General features: G+C 43.9%; 2 protein-coding genes across 5 annotated transcripts in view; one reads left to right on the top strand and one right to left on the bottom strand.

Annotated features, from left to right (window-relative positions):
* LOC137377543 (forkhead box protein O1-like) overlaps positions 1-1,358 on the top strand; it is a 71,030-nt gene extending 69,672 nt beyond the window's left edge. The window contains exon 3 of the mRNA XM_068047252.1: positions 833-1,358. The gene's annotated coding sequence lies outside the window, so the exon portion shown is untranslated. The remainder of the gene's footprint in view (positions 1-832) is intronic.
* A 3,400-nt stretch (positions 1,359-4,758) lies between these two features.
* LOC137377544 (sestrin-1-like) overlaps positions 4,759-18,338 on the bottom strand; it is a 65,356-nt gene continuing 51,776 nt past the window's right edge. For 3 of the 4 annotated variants that reach the window (XM_068047253.1, XM_068047255.1, XM_068047256.1), the window contains 3 exons: positions 17,592-17,782; positions 16,648-16,792; positions 6,235-6,883 (listed from right to left, as the gene is read on the bottom strand). In XM_068047253.1, the coding sequence (XP_067903354.1) occupies positions 6,794-6,883; positions 16,648-16,792; positions 17,592-17,782 (426 nt within the window). In that variant the 3' untranslated portion in view covers positions 6,235-6,793. Of the gene's footprint in view, positions 5,195-6,234; positions 6,884-16,647; positions 16,793-17,591; positions 17,783-18,338 lie in introns of those variants that run through there. The other variant, XR_010976437.1, reaches the window with a different exon arrangement.

Raw genomic sequence — 18,338 nt, 5'->3', positions numbered from 1 at the left:
TAGATGCAGGTAAGATGTTTTTCCTGGTTGGGGAGTCTAGAACCAGGCGACACAATTTCAAAATATGGGGGAAGCCACTTAGGTCAGAGATGAAGAGAAATTTCTTTACTTAGAGGGTTGTGAATCTTTGGAATTCTCTATTCCAGAGGGTTGTGGAAGCTCAGTCATTGAGTATGTTAAAAGCAGAGATTGACAGATTTCTAAATACAAATGACATAAGGGGATATGAGGATAATGTGTGAAAAAGGCATTGAAGTGGATGATCAGCCATGATTGTATTGAATGGTGGAGCAGGCTCGATAAGCTGAATGGCCTACTCTGCTCCTATGTTCCACTCGCCCAGCAGTACTCAGACCTGTCCTTTAAATGCGTGGATTTGCAAACTAAGCATACATGAGACACTAAGCCTGGACATTTTCTGGTTACCCGCAGTGGCTAGCACATATAAAGGCAGTTATTAGGGCAGTTCATGCTTTTTTAGGTGTAATTTTGTCATTTGAATTGAATTAATTTCGGGTTGGTTATCTGTAAGCTACAAAATATTGGAACACTTTTAACTTTCCCAGCCTAATTTAGAATCTGCTGTGACGGAAATCACACCTGCCAAATGGAAACATATTAGTTTCGTCATATGGGACACGACTGAAACTGTTTTATTGGACATTGCACATAACGTGTTTAAAAAAACCAACAGAGCTGATCAGCTGAAAACATGGTTGCACATTTTCATTCTGAGAGACAGTTGAATAGAGAGACAATGGGAATGCTCACTGATTCAATTAACTAGATTCGTCTGGGCAATCATAATAATCAACATTCTTTGTCTGTGTAGGAGCCAGAACTCCACCCCTCACCGAGTTAATCTGGAAAGTTTTGAAATAAACAACTCTCCCAGAAGCAGCTGTTTCACACAAAGAGATGGTCACATGTCCTGCCTGATGGCCAGACTGGGGACTGTTTGAATTGTGCCTCATAGAAAGGTAAAAGACTGCAACTGAACTCCAAGAAGAAAGAACCTCTCTTGCTCTCTCTCTCTCTCCAGCAAAGTCCCAGGGAAACCATGGTGGCAGCGAAAGCCTCAAGACTATAGAACTTTACAGGCGACCACCAAGAAGACAATTGATACCTGTCTTCGGCCTTCTGGTACCACAGAAGCAAGCTTAAAATTGTGTACTGGGTTTCAGCGAGAACTCCAAGACCTTAACTTCAATTAAGGACATTACATCAAAGACAAAAGACAGTAACTGAATTCCATTTATTGCCAACTCTACTTCAACTCCTCCCCCCCAATTCTTTGTTCCCCTCTGTATCTATTTGCGTTTGTGTGTTTATCTCGTGTACATGCGAGTGTGGTTGTGTCATGTATTTTAGTAACTTTAACTGGGTTAGAGTGGTAAGGCTAATAAACGTACATCTTTCTTGTTTAAACCTAAGAAAACCTTTCCGATTGGTTCATTTGCAATTACAATTAGTGAGCAAAGACTCACTGAGGTGCTAAACTAAAATCACTGTGTTTTAAGAGAACAACTCTGTTACGGCCAAACCAGGAAAGGGGCAAAGGGGGAGCCAGAGACCCCTTCCTCACCTGGTCGTAACACTGCTGTCTCACTTTATAACAACCACCTTCAAAAGGTAGCACTCCTTGGGTAAATGATTCCATAACATGAAAATGAACAATTCTTTTGACTGAGGTCTATTTCAAACTTTCTTTTTTAACCATAACCTTGGGTCTAATATCTTTATGGGAATCTGGACTAGAAAATATTTCTAACCTATTAGAGAAGGGTATGCAGAATGTTTAGGATTCTTCTCATTATTTGCTGTTCTTTTTATTCATTGATGTTTATACTTAGGTTAAAAATTGAGATGCCTTAGTGAACACTGTACCTTGACCTCCTATTTGCATTCTGTAACATGCAAAGACCCTGCAATCTCCATTATTTTAGACAAGACTGAGCCAAAACCAAGGCCTGTTTAGGTTGGGTAGAAACAGTTCTATGGAAAGCTTTGTAAAAAATATTGTATGGTAATGGATTTTGGAAAAGTCATTTTCATCAAAAGGCATCCAAAAGTGATTATTGTGCACGGAAAGGTTTTGCTAGCATTGGCACGTCAACTGGAAGATTCATTGGTGACAGAGAATTCAACACTATGGTAGCAACCTTGAGTTTAATGGAGCAGACACAAATTTAACAATTGATTCATAGTGAGTGGAGGTATATTGCGAAAAGGCATTGTCTCTTCAGTGAAAAGCTCCCTGACAGGATATGCAACAAAGTAAATAATGGGATTTTGAGTAAAAACAAAATGCTGCAGTAAGTTGATTATTCATCAATACTGAAACTTCTTACTCAAAGGTGAAGCTGCCCCAGAATCAAAAGCAAAGATTTGTTTTTAAAATACTGAGCAAATCAGTGCTTCAGACAATATCTGTAAGTGGGTCATTTGTATATTATGGGACTGGAAAACACAATATGACATGGGAGAATGGTAAGGGTCACTTAGTGTAAGTTAATAGGGAGAGATCTTGAAAGTGAATGTTCCTCAATTTCCACTCTCCAACTCACAGTTGAAAGGATGGTCTCTTAAGTATGGTGATAGTATTTGCATTTATATAGCATTTCTCAGAACATTCCAAAATACTTCACACGCAATGGATTAGACAGAGAGTAAGTTAATGAATGACAGAATAATGTATTTTTCGTGCTTTTTATTAAGGGAGGAATGTTGACCTGAACATCAGAAGAATTTCCTTCTCTTTTTAAAATAGTCCTAGGTCATCTTTTATGTCCAAAAGGGGAGCAGATAAGGCCTTGCTTCATATTTCATCCAAAAGATGTTGAAGTTCTACTGTGAACAATGGTGTTTGAAGAATTAATATCTTCTGCAAAGAGTGGAAGAATTTGGCCATTCTTAGAGCTTTAGTGGAAAACTTTAAGAGGGGAAGTATCAACCACATTTTTCAATGGCCCATTTTAGGAAAATATCAAAATTCTGCTATGAAAGACTGAAATATACCTCATGCTGTCATTTTTGGATAGAGAGCAGACTAGGGGGCGTAGTACATATTTTCTACCAGTGAAAGGTGCTGTTGCATTTTGCACTGACTGCCTTACAATAATTGACAAAGCAGTTGATCAACAGAACGGCAATGACTGGTGCTTCTTGATTTAAAAAGAAAATTGACTGAAACCTAGAGAATTAACATTTTTGCTAAGTTCACAGGAAAACGCAAAGCGATTGTTAAAAAAAATATCGAGAATGGTGATTAAAATATACATTTCATTTAAATTGTGCAACACTCCTGCATATGTTCTACAATGGCAGAAATTGTGGGAGCCAAAGAGACTATGAAAGATGCATCATGTCCAATGGAAGCAGTACTGCAGCGATGTCTGTGGCTATAGCATTTGTGTGCTATGGGACTGGAGAATATCATCAAAGGCAAACTTGCAATAAAGAATTGCCCAATGATCTGTTAGTGGTGGCAAAATCATCTTGGAATAGGTAGCAAACATCAACAGTTTGCACCGGTGATCCTTTTTGGGTCTGACCTAGGCAGACCAGTAAATGGACACGAGCAATTCCCTATCATTGCTATATCTACCCTGAAGCGCAAGTGGAACTGATTCAGCACAATGGAAATTAGCGCATATTACTGTCCAAAAGATGTAATTCAGTAGCGTAAAAGGAATATTATGGACATATTTGTGTTCCTGTTGATTTCAGTGAGAGGTAATAACAATTAAAACCCAGACAACTATTACACAATACCTACTGAGAATGAAATACATTTAACAACCGGTTCTTTGAACGGCCTTGTAACTGTTCCCGATGTGATACTGAGCCACGCAGACCAGGCTGTTCTGTAATGAATTGAGGAATTGCTTGGGACACTTCAATTGGCCTTAATCTCTTGGCTGAGATATATTGTGAACTTATTATTAGCTGTGGCTCAGTTGGTGGCGCTCTTAGCTTTGAGTTAGAAGGTTGTGGTTTCACGTCCCACTTTATGATTTCAGCACAAAAAGTTAGGCTGACACTCCAGTACAGTGAGGGAGTGTTGCATTATTGGAGGTGCTATCTTTCAGATGTTAAACTGAGGCCCTATCTGGCCTCTGAGGTGGGCATAAAAGATGCCATGGCACCATTTTTGATGAAAAGTAGTGGAGTTATCCCCGATATCCTGGCCAATATTTATCCCTCAATCAACAACACAAAAAGAGATTATCTGGTCATTACTCCATTGCTGTTTGTGGGTGCTTGCTGTGTTCAAATTGGCTGCTGCAATTCCGACATTACAACAGTGACAACAGCCAATGAAGTACACTTGAAGTGTGAAACACTTTTGAGATGTTCGAAGGTTGCAAAAGGTGCCATCTAAATGCAAATTTCTTTTTTCCTTTTCTGAGGGGCAATGGGCTGGTGTATCAGCTGGGCTTCCTGCTCCTGACTGCTTTTTAGTAATCCCTGATGGAGCATCTGCTTAAATGGGGTGAGGTTAACACTGAGCTTATTTATCTGGGCTCACCCATTAAAGATAGTCATTTGTTTGAGATGGGGGTCTGCTGCTGCTTTGGAATCTTATCTCAGCATAAATCACTGCTTTCGAGGAGGGTCGAATATATGGCGGGGGGAGGGGAGAAACAGGTTTGGGCGGGTGAAAGAAAGGTGTAGAAGGGGTAGAAAATTAACTTATGCACTCAGAAATCAGCAGAGCCAGAGAGAATTGCATAACTGACGGCCTTTTTCTCACAGTTTAAAAAAGTTATTTTTTTTTATTTTGGTGCAAATAAAATGCTACTGCAGAGCTTTGAAACTCTCAGGTTACATCAAAGACAACAACAGCAGCGACAGATATGTTGCAATAACTCTGAACTTTTCATTATTCTTGGATTCCTAAGCAAATCCTTAAAAGAACAGAAAAGAACACGAGGATTGTGAGATTGATGACTGAATGCTACTCCATTTTGGAACGAGAGGCAATCGCTAAACCAATAGTCCCCACGTAAACATATTGCACAATTAGAACACACCATATAAAAGGATTCTAATCACGATGAAGGCAATGATCCAGATCGTGACCACAACAAGACTCTCTTGTTCCACGCATCATCAGCCACAGGACCATTTGTTCCAAAATGGTGTCCATTTACAATATATTCCTTTTTTTTTTACAGTCACATTTATACCGCTAAAAAGGAAGAAAAAAAGTGTTATTTTAGTATTTTTAAACTGGTTATACCTAATGATAGACCAGCACCAACAAGTTTTTTTTTAAAATTGGGGAGGGGTGTGGTTTGTAGCATGGTAACAAGCAGAGAAGCCAGGCTTAATCTAGAGCCTACCACCAACTGCAGTTTGATACTGCAACCACTCCCACAAGGTCCTGGCATCCTGCACGTTTCACTGTCTGACAGTAAATGAAAAATGATGGTTGCCATTCTGTTGGTTGTAGTGGCAAGGACCATATTACATGCATAGTGAGCACCAGCTACAGATGCGATCGTTGTATAAGCCAATTACTGGTGAAATACACTTTTTAGGTAGGGTTATCTTTTTGATTTCCCATTTTGTTCCCCTTCCTGTAATCTAACACTGTTACTAGATAGAATGTTTTAAAAAAATTAAATAAAACACAGTTCAACAGTGATCCAACTCCAGTTAAGTTAGGGTGACCAATTCAACGGCTTCCATACTCAGACCAAGATCAAGAACCTGTTTGAGATCTTAAGTGGTGCTTTTTTCCCCCCAACTAGAAAAGCACAAACATGCAGTGCTGTCAACCAACTAACTGCACATGCAAATGGTATGAGAGAACTTCAGGTAAGGAAGCCCAAAACTGCCTTAAAATATTTGAAGGGTTGGAGGCCACCAGACTAATCGACAGTTAAACTGTTAATGTTGACCTGTGTAGATTTGGCTTCTGAACCCATTTTAATATTGGCCAACATAATGAGGATCCTGTCATTGACTGTTCAGTAGGATTAAGTAAGTCAACCATGCTCAGTTGGCACACTGCATTATGGCAGTGCATCCTTCTATAACCACTGACTAGGGCAGGGAAGAAAATTCACATGATTCATTCGTGCCTTTTTTGGGCAAGCTCAAGAAATGTTGAGTCCCATTGGCTCGCTGTCCTTCCTCTCTTCCCTTATTCAGTCACCCGAGATTTACTAAATTCACAGCTCATTGGCACAATTAACCTCTCACCCCCCTCCCCACCACCCCCCTCTCCCCACCCACCCACACACACACACACACACACACACACACACACAAGGCTTTGGATAAGTCATAAAACCAAAAGTAATATGGCAAGGATTTGGAAACGCCATTCCAATATGAAACAGACTCAACACGTGTCAAACATATTATCTGTTATTACTATTCATAGCAAAAATAAGTCTTTCTTTTCCAAAAAAAAGGGGCTCATCTGTCCCAACATCAAGGCTTGAAAATATTCCGTACGTCGATGGTAGTCACGCAAACCACTGATGCGATAGCCTTTTGACTTCTGAAAACTTGTCGAGAAATTGAAGATCCTCAAGTGAATACTTGGTGTTGAGGCATGAAACACTTTTGTGAAATTACATCACTCTCTGTACACAGTCACAATGCTCGATTGTGTCATTGTCAATAATTGCACATTAACTGCCGCAGGCACTGCGACATGGTACCAGCTGCCCTGCGATGCCTCCATCCAAGAAGACGTTCAAGTCTTTAAGCTTAAGTTCAGTCCTTTTTAAAAAAAAGTCCTCCGCAGGTGAGGAGATCCTTCTTTATGATCTTCTTAAGAGATCATATAGTGGGTTATTGCATGCAGTGCATAGAGAAGCTCTGCCTGCATCCGAGCTTCCAGGATCAACAGATTCACACGAACCTACAAACAGAGGGAGAGAGAGAGATAAAGAAGTGCAAATACAGTGTGAGACCTGCTCTCTTCAGTTATATGTAAACACAGACACAAATCAAAAGGGGTCAGTCACTGAAATGAAAAGAAAAACCACATATACTGGAAGTTGAACGTAAAAACCAAAAAGGTCGGAAATGTACCGTAGGCCTGTCAGCAGCTGAAAGGAAAAGATGGTTCATAAAGAACTGAACAGAAACAATTGATGGGGTTCTGCTGAATTGTTCTCCAGACTGTTCCCCACCTCAAACCATAAACCTATTTTCTCTTTCTCATGTTGAGTATCCCCACAGTTTTCTGTTTTTACTTATAGTTATTGGGCCAGAACCTGCTGAAAAATAATGTGGCTGAATTTTACAATTGCGTTACTGTCGGTGAGGCGACACATTTAAACAGCCGGGGTGGGCCGCCCACCCGATCACGTGGAGGGGATGGGTTGTCCATCCCCGGCAATGGCGTCAGCTGCGTGTGTGCAGGCGCTAACTCCATTTTTAAAGGGCTTTGAGCCCTACCATTAAATTTAAATATTTAAAGCTAAAATGAATGAAAATAAAATTAAATACATTTATTTAGCCCCTTTCCCACCCCCCAATAACAATTAATTACTTGTCCTTCCCCACCTGACCTTCCCCCCCCCCCCCCCCCCCCACAAAGTGCATAAACTTTAACCTAAAACCCTTCCCACCATACCCTATACCAATGATGTTACTTTGATCCCATTCCCCTCCCTGCCCCGCACTGAGAAACCTACCTCCTTCCCCTCCCCACATATGTTCCACCTCGCTTCCCTGGACAGGGATCCGAAGGCGCGGGAGGGCTGGCCAGCGGCAGGAAGATCGCAGCAGGACAGAAGGTGGCAGTGGCATAAGTATGATTAACGCATTCATTTACATTTATTTAAATATGTAAATGGGAGCCCCATTGCCAAGTGTAAGGGGGGGGGGGGGGGGCGGGGGGCTGCCATGAGGCCTTGCCGCCACCGGCAATATCAGGCCGGTTAAGAGATGTGCTGCGACTTGTGAATCTCCAGAACTTGCTTCACTCAAACAGCATCTCACCCTTAGCGTCCTCAATATTTTTAAGATCTTGCTGGATTTGTACATTAATTGCCCACTAAACTCACTGCAAAAAGTTAAGCCGAGTAACTAATAGTAGAGTAATGCTAGTTTGCTACTCAGACTGCAGAAAGTGGGAAGAAGCATTCCAAAGGTATTGGTATTGGGACCACTCATGTTCACAATTTAGATTTAACAATTTGGACTCAGGAATCAGAAGTATAATTTCTAAATTTGCAAACACCACCAAATTGGGGGATGTTGTTGAGACAAAGGAATGCAGCAAAATATGAGACGGCAATAATAACCTTGCTTATTTGTCAAATTAATTTCAATATATATAAGTGCGAGGTGGTGTATTTTGGTAATATGAGTAAGGAGGCCACATACTGCCTGGATAATAAGTCTCTAAATGGGGTAGAAAAGTATAGGGAACTAGGAGTACAGTTACACAAATCACTAAAATAGTGACACAGGTTAATAAGGTCATTAAAAAAAGCAATCCAAGCACAGGGGTTCACTTCGAGAAGGATGGAATTGAAAAGCAGTGAAGTCATGTTAAACTCATATGGCACCTTAGTTAGACCACACATGGAGTACAATGCACAGTTCTGATCTCCATATTATAAGGAGGATATAAAGGCACTGGAAAAGGCACAAATAGATTCACAAGGACAAGAAATGAGAGTTTATAACTATCAGGGAGGACTGAACAGGCTGGGGCTCTTTTCTCTAGAAAAAGGAAAGCTGAGGAGTACCCCGATATAGGTTTTTAAGATACTGAAAGAGTTTGATAGAGTAGATGTGGAGAAAATGTTTCCACTTGTGGGGGAAATCAAAACTTGAGGCCATAAATATTAGATAGTTACTAATAAATCCAATAGGGAATTCAGGAGATACTTCTTTACCCAAAGGGGGATAAGAATGTGGAGCATGCTACCACAAGTAGTATTTGTGGCAAATAGCATAGCTACATTTAAAGGAAAGCTAGATAAGCACATAAGGGAGAAAGGAATTGAAGGATATGCTAATAGGATTAGATGTAGAGTGGTGGGAGGAGGCTCATGTGGTGCATAAACATTGGCAGAGCCCAGCTGGGGCGAATGGCTTGTTTCTTTGCTGTAAGTTTGCTATCCTCGTAGAACTGGTCTTTAACTTCAGGTGGGGAGTGGAGTGTTGGGGTATAGATGCTGAGTAGGTGTACTGGACCAGACGCAGTGAGCAGTTGAATGGACAGTATGCGTTCCGAGTCATTTGAAGGTGGCTCTATTATGCTGAGCAAAGAGCTTCTGATGGCGAAGCCCACTCCATGCTGTCTTGGTTCTTCAGGATCCCTACCCTGCCAGAAGGTGTAGTCTTGCTCTCTTAGAGATCCGCTCGCAGGGAGGCGTGTCTCCTGAAGTGCTGCAATGTCCACATTGAGTCTACTGAGCTCATTGTTAATGATGGCGGTCTTCAGAGAATCGTTGACTTGTGTAAGGTCTTCCGACAGGCCAGAACACATAGTTCTGACGTTCCAGCTTGCAAAACGAAGGGCCTTCTTTCCTTTTTTTGTCGTGCTGTTTGGTGTGGTATTACAGTCCACTTGTCGGGCAATGACCCTGAGCTCCAAGCACCCATGAAGCAGGTGGACTGTGGCGGGACAGAACCTTACTGACCAGGGGCTGCCCGGTTTGAGGCGGGCGGTAGCTGTCCAGCGAGATGCGATGACCTCTCCCACCGACAAAGGCAACCCGTGGCACCCAATCTCTACGCCAATTGAGCTGGACTTATAACCCGTAACTGCTGCCTTCCGTGTTGTTTTGGTCGCTGTGAGGCCACTATGGAGTGACCTCTCCATGGCGCATGCCTGGGCGGATATATGGAGGTTGTGAGTTGCCCAAGTGTCAAAACCCCCCTCTCGACCTTCCTAGTGCGATTCAAAGGAGTGCAGAACACGACGTTTGGCACCGGTGTGGCTGCAGGAACTACCGGAAACATGCCAAAGGTGACACATGACAGCCTTCGGGGTTCCGCCCTGATTTTCTGTTAGGGTTTACTCCCTTAACCTTGGTCTCTCCCGAGACGTGCACAAGGCAGTGGGGTTGTTAGGAGCTAATAAGTAAGCTGTGTGATTTCATGGAAGGAGAGGGAAGAGGGTGCGGGGGATGCCGGGGGGAGGGGGTGGGAGGTGGAGGGGAGGGGGTGCAGCGGAAGGGGGTGCGAGGGGGAAGGGGTGCAGGGGTTGAGCTGGGGAGGGGGTGGAGGGAAGGAGGTGCAAGGGGGGAGGGTGTGCAGGGGGTGTGGGGGAAGGAGGTACTCCCCACCTGGTTAAAGACCAGTTCTACAAGGAACTCCATAATATCATTAGCAGCATTCCCAATACCGAACATTTGTTGCTGCTGGGGGACTTTAACGCCAGGGTTGGGGCCGACCATGACTCATGGCCCTCCTGCCTTGGGCGCGATGGCATTGGAAGGATGAATAAGAATGGACAGAGCCTGCTTGAGTTGTGTACCTATCACAGCCTCTGCATCACCAACTCATTCTTTCATACTAAACCCTGTCACCAGGTTTCATGGAGGCACCCAAGATCACGTCGTTGGCACCAGCTGGACCTCATTGTCACAAGGCGAGCCTCTATAAACAGTGTCCAAATCACACGCAGCTTCCACAGTGCAGGCAGCGACACCGACCACTCTCTAGTGTGCAGCAAAGTTAGACTCAAACCAAAGAGACTACATCACTCCAAGCAGAAGGGCTGCCCGCGCATCAACACTAAGAGAATTTCTTATCCACAGCTGTTACATAAGTTTCCAAATTCACTTGAGAAAGCCCTTCAAAACAGACCTGCAGGGGATGCAGAGACCAAGTGGGCCCACATCAGAGACACTATCTATGACTCAGCAATGACCACCTTTGACAAACCTGAGAAGCAGAATTCAGACTGGTTTCAATCTCACTTTAAAGAGCTGGAACCTGTCATAGCCACTAAGCGCATTGCACTGTTGAACTACAAGAAAGCCCCCAGCGAGTTAACATCCGTAGCACTTAAAGTAGCCAGAAGCGCTGCACAAAGAACAGCCAGGCGTTGTGCAAATGACTACTGGCATCACCTATGCAGTCGTATTCAGCTGGCCTCCGACACCGGAAACATCAGAGGAATGTATGATGGCATTGAGAGTGCTTTTGGAGCCAACCATCAGGAAGATCACCCCCTTCAAGTCTAAATCAGGGGACATGATCACTGACCAACGCAAGCAAATGGACCGCTGGGTGGAGCACTACCTAGAACTGTACTCCAGGGAAAACTTTGTCACTGATACCGCCCTCAATGCAGCCCAGTCTCTGCCAGTCATGGATGAGCTGGACGAACAGCCAACAAAAGTGGAACTCAGTGATGCCGTTGATTCTCTAGCTAGTGGAAAAGCCTCTGGGAAGGACGGCATTACCCCTGAAATAATCAAGAGTGCTAAGCCTGCTATACTCTCAACACTCCAAGAACTGCTTTGCCCGAGTTGGGATGAGGGAGCAGTACCACAGGACATGCGCGATGCCAATATCATCACATTCTATAAGAACAAGGGTGACCGCGGTGACTGCAACAACTACCGTGGAATCTCCCTGCTCAGCACAGTGGGGAAAGTCTTCGCTCGAGTCGTTTTAAACAGGCTCCAGAAGCTGGCTGAGCGTGTCTACCCTGAGGCACAGTGTGGCTTTCAAGCAGAGAGATCCACCATTGACATACTGTTCTCCCTTCGCCAGCTGCAGGAGAAATGCCGCGAACAACAGATGCCCCTCTACGTTGCTTTCATTGATCTCACCAAAGCCTTTGACCTCGTCAGCAGACGTGGTCTCTTCAGACTACTAGCAAAGATCGGACGTCCATCAAAGCTACTAAGTATTATCACCTCATTCCATGACGATATGAAAGGCACAATTCAGCATAGCAGTGCCTCATCAGGCCCCTTTCCTATCCTGAGTGGTGTGAAACAGGGCTGTGTTCTCGCACCTACACTGTTTGGGATCTTCTTCTTCCTGCTGCTCTCACATGCGTTCAAGTCTTCAGAAGAAGGAGTTTTCCTCCACACAAGATCAGATGGCAGGTTGTTCAACCTTGCCCGTCTAAGAGCGAAGACCAAAGTACAGAAGGTCCTCATCAGGGAACTGCTCTTTGCTATGATGCTGCATTAACATCCCACACTGAAGAGTGCCTGCAGAGACTCATCGACAGGATTGAGGCTGCCTGCAACAAATTTGGCCTAACCATCAGCCTCAAGAAAATGAACATCATGGGACAGGACATCAGAAATGCTCCATCCATCAATATTGGCGACCACGCTCTGGAAGTGGTTCAAGAGTTCACCTACCTAGGCTCAACTATCAGTAACCTGTCTCTCGATGCAGAAATCAACAAGCGCATGGGTAAGGCGTCCGCTGCTATCTCCAGACTGGCCAAGAGGATGTGGGAAAATGGCGCACTGACACAGAACACAAAAGTCCGAGTGTATCAAGCCTGTGTCCTCAGTACCTTGCTCTACGGCAGTGAGGCCTGGACAACGTATGTCAGCCAAGAGCAACGTCTCAATTCATTCTATCTTCGCTGCCTCCGGAGAATCCTTGGCATCAGGTGGCAGGACTTTATCTCCAATGCAGAAGTCCTCAAGACGGCCAACATCCCCAGCATATACACCCTACTGAGCCAGCGGCGCCTGAGATGGCTTGGCCATGTGAGCCGCATGGAAGATGGAAGGATCCCCAAGGACACATTGTACAGCGAGCTCGTCACTGGTATCAGACCCACCGGTTGTCCATGTCTCCGCTTTAAAGATGTCTGCAAACGCGACATGAAGTCCTGTGACGTTGACCACAAGTCGTGGGAGTCAGTTGCCAATGATCGCCAGAGCTGGCGGACAGCCATAAAGACGGAGCTAAAGAGTGGCGAGTCGAAGAGACTTAGCTGTTGGCAGGAAAAAAAGACAGAAGTGCAAGGAGAGAGCCAACTGTGTAACAGCCCTGACAACCAATTTTATCTCCAGCACCTGTGGAAGAGTCTGTCACTCTAGAATTGGCCTTTATAGCCACTGCTTCACAAACCACTGACCACCTCCAGGCGATTACCCATTGTGTCTCGAGCCAAGGAGGCCAAAGAAGAAGAAGAAGAAGAAGTTTGCTATAATTCAATGTAACAGTCTAAGTACCATTTTAACAATGTGATCATTGTTAATGATTAGCCAATCAACCTCTCTGGCCCAGAAGGTGAACAATTTAAACTGTGGAGTCTCATTCCTTCAGGTAGTGAATGGTTATTGGAGATTTTAAAACTGTCAAATTTTAAATTTAAATTTGTTTCTTACTTTTCATTTCTCTCTCTTGATAAAATCTTTCTTTCCTTCTCTGTTTCTCTATCCATACCTGATTTGATTCTAATTTACCCACTCTAATTCACCCTCCTCCTCAAGTCATTCCTCTGTTTATTTATCAGTCCTTAAATCTCATTAAGGAGATAAGATAGTTAGTCCTGCTGCTTACTGAGGTCCCAGATGCCCATTGCTCTTACCGCACCATTATCAGCTCGTACTTCAAGCAAATTAGGGGGCAAATAAATTTTGAGCTGAAGGTGCAGGAACAAGTCTAACTAACTAGGAAGGAACTTAAGCAAGGAGTCAGGAGGGCTAAAAGGGGTCATGAAAAGTCATTGGCAAACAGGATTAAGGAGAATCCCAAAGCTTTTTATACGTATATAAAGAGCAAGAGGGTAACCAGGGAAAGGGTTGGCCCACTCAAGGACAGAGAAGGGAATCTATGTGTAGAGCCAGAGGAAATGGGTGAGGTACTAAATGAGTACTTTGCATCAGTATTCACCAAAGAGAAGGACTTGGTGGATGATGAGTCTAGGGAAGGGACTGTAGATAGTCTGGGTCATGTCGTTATCATGGTGGTGTTGGGCGTCTTGCAAAGCATTAAGGTAGATAAGTCCCCAGGGCCTGATGGGATCTACCCCAGAATGCTGAGGGAGGCAAGGGAAGAAATTGCTGGGGCCTTGACAGAAATCTTTGTATCCTCATTGGCTACAGGTGAGGTCCCAGAGGACTGGAGAATAGCCAATGTTGTTCCTTTGGTTAAGAAGGATAGCAAGGATAATCCAGGAAATTATAGGCCAATGAGCCTTACGTCAGTGGTAGGGAAATTATTAGAGAGGATTCTTCGCGATAGGATTTACTCCCATTTGGAAACAAATGAATTTATTAGCGAGAGGCAGCATGGTTTTGTGAAGGGGAGGTCGTGTCGCACTAACTTGATTGAGTTTTTGGAGGAAGTGACGAAGATGATTGATGAAGGAAGGGCAGTGGATGTTGTCTATATGGACTTCAGTAAATAAAGGTCCCTCATGGCAGACTGGTACAAAAGGTGAAGTCACACGGGATCAGAAGTGAGCTGGCAAGATGGATACAGAACTGGCTCTGTCATAGAAGACAGAGGGTAGCGGTGGAAGGGTGCTTTTCTGAATGGAGGGCTGTGACTAGTGGTGTTCCGCAGGGATCAGTGCTGGGACCTTTGCTGTATATATAAATGATTTGGAGGAAAATGTAGCTGGTCTGATTAGTAAGTTTGCGGACGACACAAAGGTTGGTGGAGTTGCAGATAGCGATGAGGATTGTCAGAGGATACAGCAGGATATAGATCGGCTGGAGACTTGGGCGGAGAAATGGCAGATGGAGTTTAATCCGGACAAATGTGAGGTAATGCATTTTGGAAGATCTAATACAGGTGGGAAGTATACAGTAAATGGCAGAACCCTTAGGAGTATGGACAGGCAGAGAGATCTAGGCGTACAGGTCCACAGGTCACTGAAAGTGGCAACGCAGGTGGATAAGGTAGTCAAGAAGGCATACGGCATGCTTGCCTTCATCGGTTGGGGCATAGAGTATAAAAATTCGCAAGTCATGCTGCAGCTGTACAAAACTTTAGTTAGGCCACACTTAGAATATTGCATGCAATTCTGGTCGCCACACTACCAGAAGGACCTGGAGGCTTTGGAGAGGGTACAGAAGAGGTTTACCAGGATGTTGCCTGGTCTGGAGGGCATTAGCTATGAGGAGAGGTTGGATAAACTTGGATTGTTTTCACTGGAACGACGGAGGTGGAGGGGCGACATGATCGAGGTTTACAAAGTTATGAGTGGCATGGACAGAGTGGACAGTCAGAAGCTTTTCCCCAGGGTGGAAGAGTCAGTTACTAGGGGACATAGGTTTAAGGTGCATGGGGCAAAGTTTAGAGGGGATGTGCGAGGCAAGTTCTTTACACAGAGGGTGGTGAGTGCCTGGAACTTGCTGCCGGGGGAGGTGGTGGAAGCAGGTACGATAGCGACGTTTAAGAGGCATCTTGACAAATACATGAATAGGATGGGAATAGAGGGATATACGGTACACGGAAGTGCAGAAGGTTTTAGTTCAGACAGGCATCAAGATTGGCGCAGGCTTGGAGCGCCTGTTCCTGTGCTGTACTGTTCTTTGTTCTTCATTCTTAATGGCACACGCCATGAGATGCCCCTTTGCGGCAAGATCATGCCTATTTTATTTATCAAGCCCCTTCTGGAATCATGTTTTGGTCACCTAATTGTAGGAAGGATAGTAAGAAGAAAATTAACTAACCTGTTAAACCATGACACTTATGTATTTTTGGTGGTTTAAAATAACCATGTTCAGTTAATATCTGCCTGTTACATTTTTCTCCCTTAGACCAAGGCCAAGCTTACTTCAAGTTAATCATTCATGTGGACATACCATGGCATTAGTAACCCAGACGCCTGAACTAATAATCCAGTAGATTGTCAGTTTAACTCCCACCATGGTAGTCTGAAAATTTGAATTCAGAACAAAATCTGGAAATAAAAGGCTGATATCAGGAAAAGTGATCTTGAAGCTTTTGGATTTTCTGAACTATAGGTGTAGTAAGCCACTCAGTTATACCAAACCGTAACCAGCGTTCAAAAAAGCCCACCACCACCTTAGGAACATAGGAGTAGGCGTAGGCCATTCAGTTAGTTGAGCCTGCTCTGCTTTTCAATTAGATCATGGCTGATCATCTACCTCAACACCACTTTCTGGCGCTATCCCCATATCCCTTGATCTCATTAGTATCCAGATATCTATCAATTTCTGTCTTACACATGCTCAATGATTGAGCTTTCACAGCCCTATGGGGTAGAGAATTCCAAAGATTCACCACCCTCTCTGAAGAAATTCCTCCTCATCTCAGTCTTAAATGGCCTACCCCTTATTCTGAGATTATGTCCCCTGGTTCTAGACTCACCAGCCAGGGGAAACATCCCATCACGCCCTGTAAGAATTTTGCAATTTTCTGTGGGCAACTATGAGTGGGCAATAAATGCGACCTTGCCAGTGATACCTGCATACCGAGAATGTAATTGAAAAATATGTACATATGCACATGCCAGCGGAATAGTACACAACCATATACCAAGGCAATAATGCATACTCACAGGCACTGATACACACAGTTGTGGAGGTGAAAAATACTGTGCTAATATTGTAATCTGACTTAATGCAACGATATCTGTAGCTGTCAGCTTTAACAAGCTGTTACTAATTAGTTAGAGGATCCATTCCCTTTGTTATGTCTCACTAGGGCTCAGTTGGGTTTTTGTTACCTAGGACCTTCTGGATTAGCACTCACCTTTTCTGAATATTTAAACTGTCTCCAGTACCTCTCAAACATTTGAGGCTTTGTTTTTTCCGGATAGCAAGTCACAGTCTTCAAGTAAACCTTCAGATTCCTCTCCAAGAAAAGATTCACCTCGCCATAATCATAATCATCGTACCTGTCAATCGAAAAAGAAAACCTTTTCAGTGATTACAGTCAATAATCTCCAATGCATCTGTGGAAATGGATTTATACAGACTATTTCCAACACAGTTTCTTTTCTCCTACACTATTGATGTTTTATTACTGAGACCGCCCATTTTCATCAGTGGAGTTTAACATTGACAACAATCACCAAGATTTATGATGGTATGGGAGTGAATTCGGTCCCTACTGCAGTACTAAGCCTGGCCACAAAGGTTTTGGGTTCAGTCCTTCCTCTGTTTTTGAGGTTGGTTTCAGGCATGGCATCTGTAAGGCTGCTGTAGTGAGCTGAGGGGGGAGGGGGGGGGGGGGTGGCGGGGGGTGTTGGGGGCTGGGGGCCAGGTGGTGGGGATGGGAATCAGGCAACATCCCTGAGCCTGATAATTATCCAGTGACCATTTCTGGGAAACTGCGCATGTGTGGATGCTCAAGATCACATATGAAGAATGACTGGTTGGATGAGGTACCATAGAGGCACAGCACTTGTGGAAATGTATTCCAGTGTGATTCCACACCTTGAAGAGGGGAAGAGAGAAAATATCTGAACCACCCTAGTTATTACTGTTTTAGGAATGAATTCTTATGGTCACACAAGGAGAAAGAATCGTCTGTGATTTTATGTGGCTATGGTAAGAAAATGACTTGGCTCACATTTCAACCTGCATTATAGGGAGTCCTTTCCTTGTTTTCACTCCTTCTGAAACAGCTTTTAAACTGAGAAACCCAAACCCTTTTATGGAAAACGGTTTCGTACAGTCAACAGTCAAAGTTACCTAATACCAAACATGCAGTGGATGTAGTTCCAAATGCCTCTCTTGAGTGCCGAGAAGTCACAACCCCGCTGTTTGGCCATGGTGCCATTCTTCAGACTGTACACAGTGCGGAATTTCTCATCCAGGAGATGGCCAATGTCTGAATACAGCCGGTTCACGAGTGAGAACCCATGGTCTTCCCAGGAATAGTCCTATAGCGGAAACAGCAATTGATGTCAGTCTTTTAACACAACAGTGGCCGGTAGACAAACAGTTGGGAGGGGTGGGGAGAGAGAGAAAGAATGGAAGGAGATTGGTCACTTTTCATTGTAGGGCTTGTAAATGTGCTACTTCATGGTACCAATCAACCCTCTGTGTTAAATCTCACAAGTTAAGTTCACAAGTCATAAGCATTGATTTATGCACTTATGTACTAATGCAGACCCCAGCCTAGTCTTATTTTGAGATAATAGCACCTTCCCTCATTGTTCACATCAGCTTGTACATCAACTTCAGAATTTAGGTTCCCTTTGTATAACCCAACTAAGGGTCAAGGCTCGAACACAATTTCTTCCTTTCATTATACAAGTTGTTATCAAACCAGGTCACCTGCCCCCATGGTTTAAGTCAACCTTAATACCAAGCTTGAAATAGAGGCTCCTTGTAAATCAGCCTCAGTCATAACGCTTGAATCCAGTGACCAACCTATTGTGTTAGTCAGCCTCAGAGCCCAGCCCAGCTCTTGTTGTTCATTAGAAAAAGTGGAAT

Source organism: Heterodontus francisci, chromosome 15 (assembly GCF_036365525.1).
Source record: "Heterodontus francisci isolate sHetFra1 chromosome 15, sHetFra1.hap1, whole genome shotgun sequence".
Classification (NCBI taxonomy): domain Eukaryota; kingdom Metazoa; phylum Chordata; class Chondrichthyes; order Heterodontiformes; family Heterodontidae; genus Heterodontus; species Heterodontus francisci.
The sequence above is the reverse complement of the archived record's forward strand: the minus strand, read 5'-3'. Positions and strand labels throughout refer to the sequence as shown.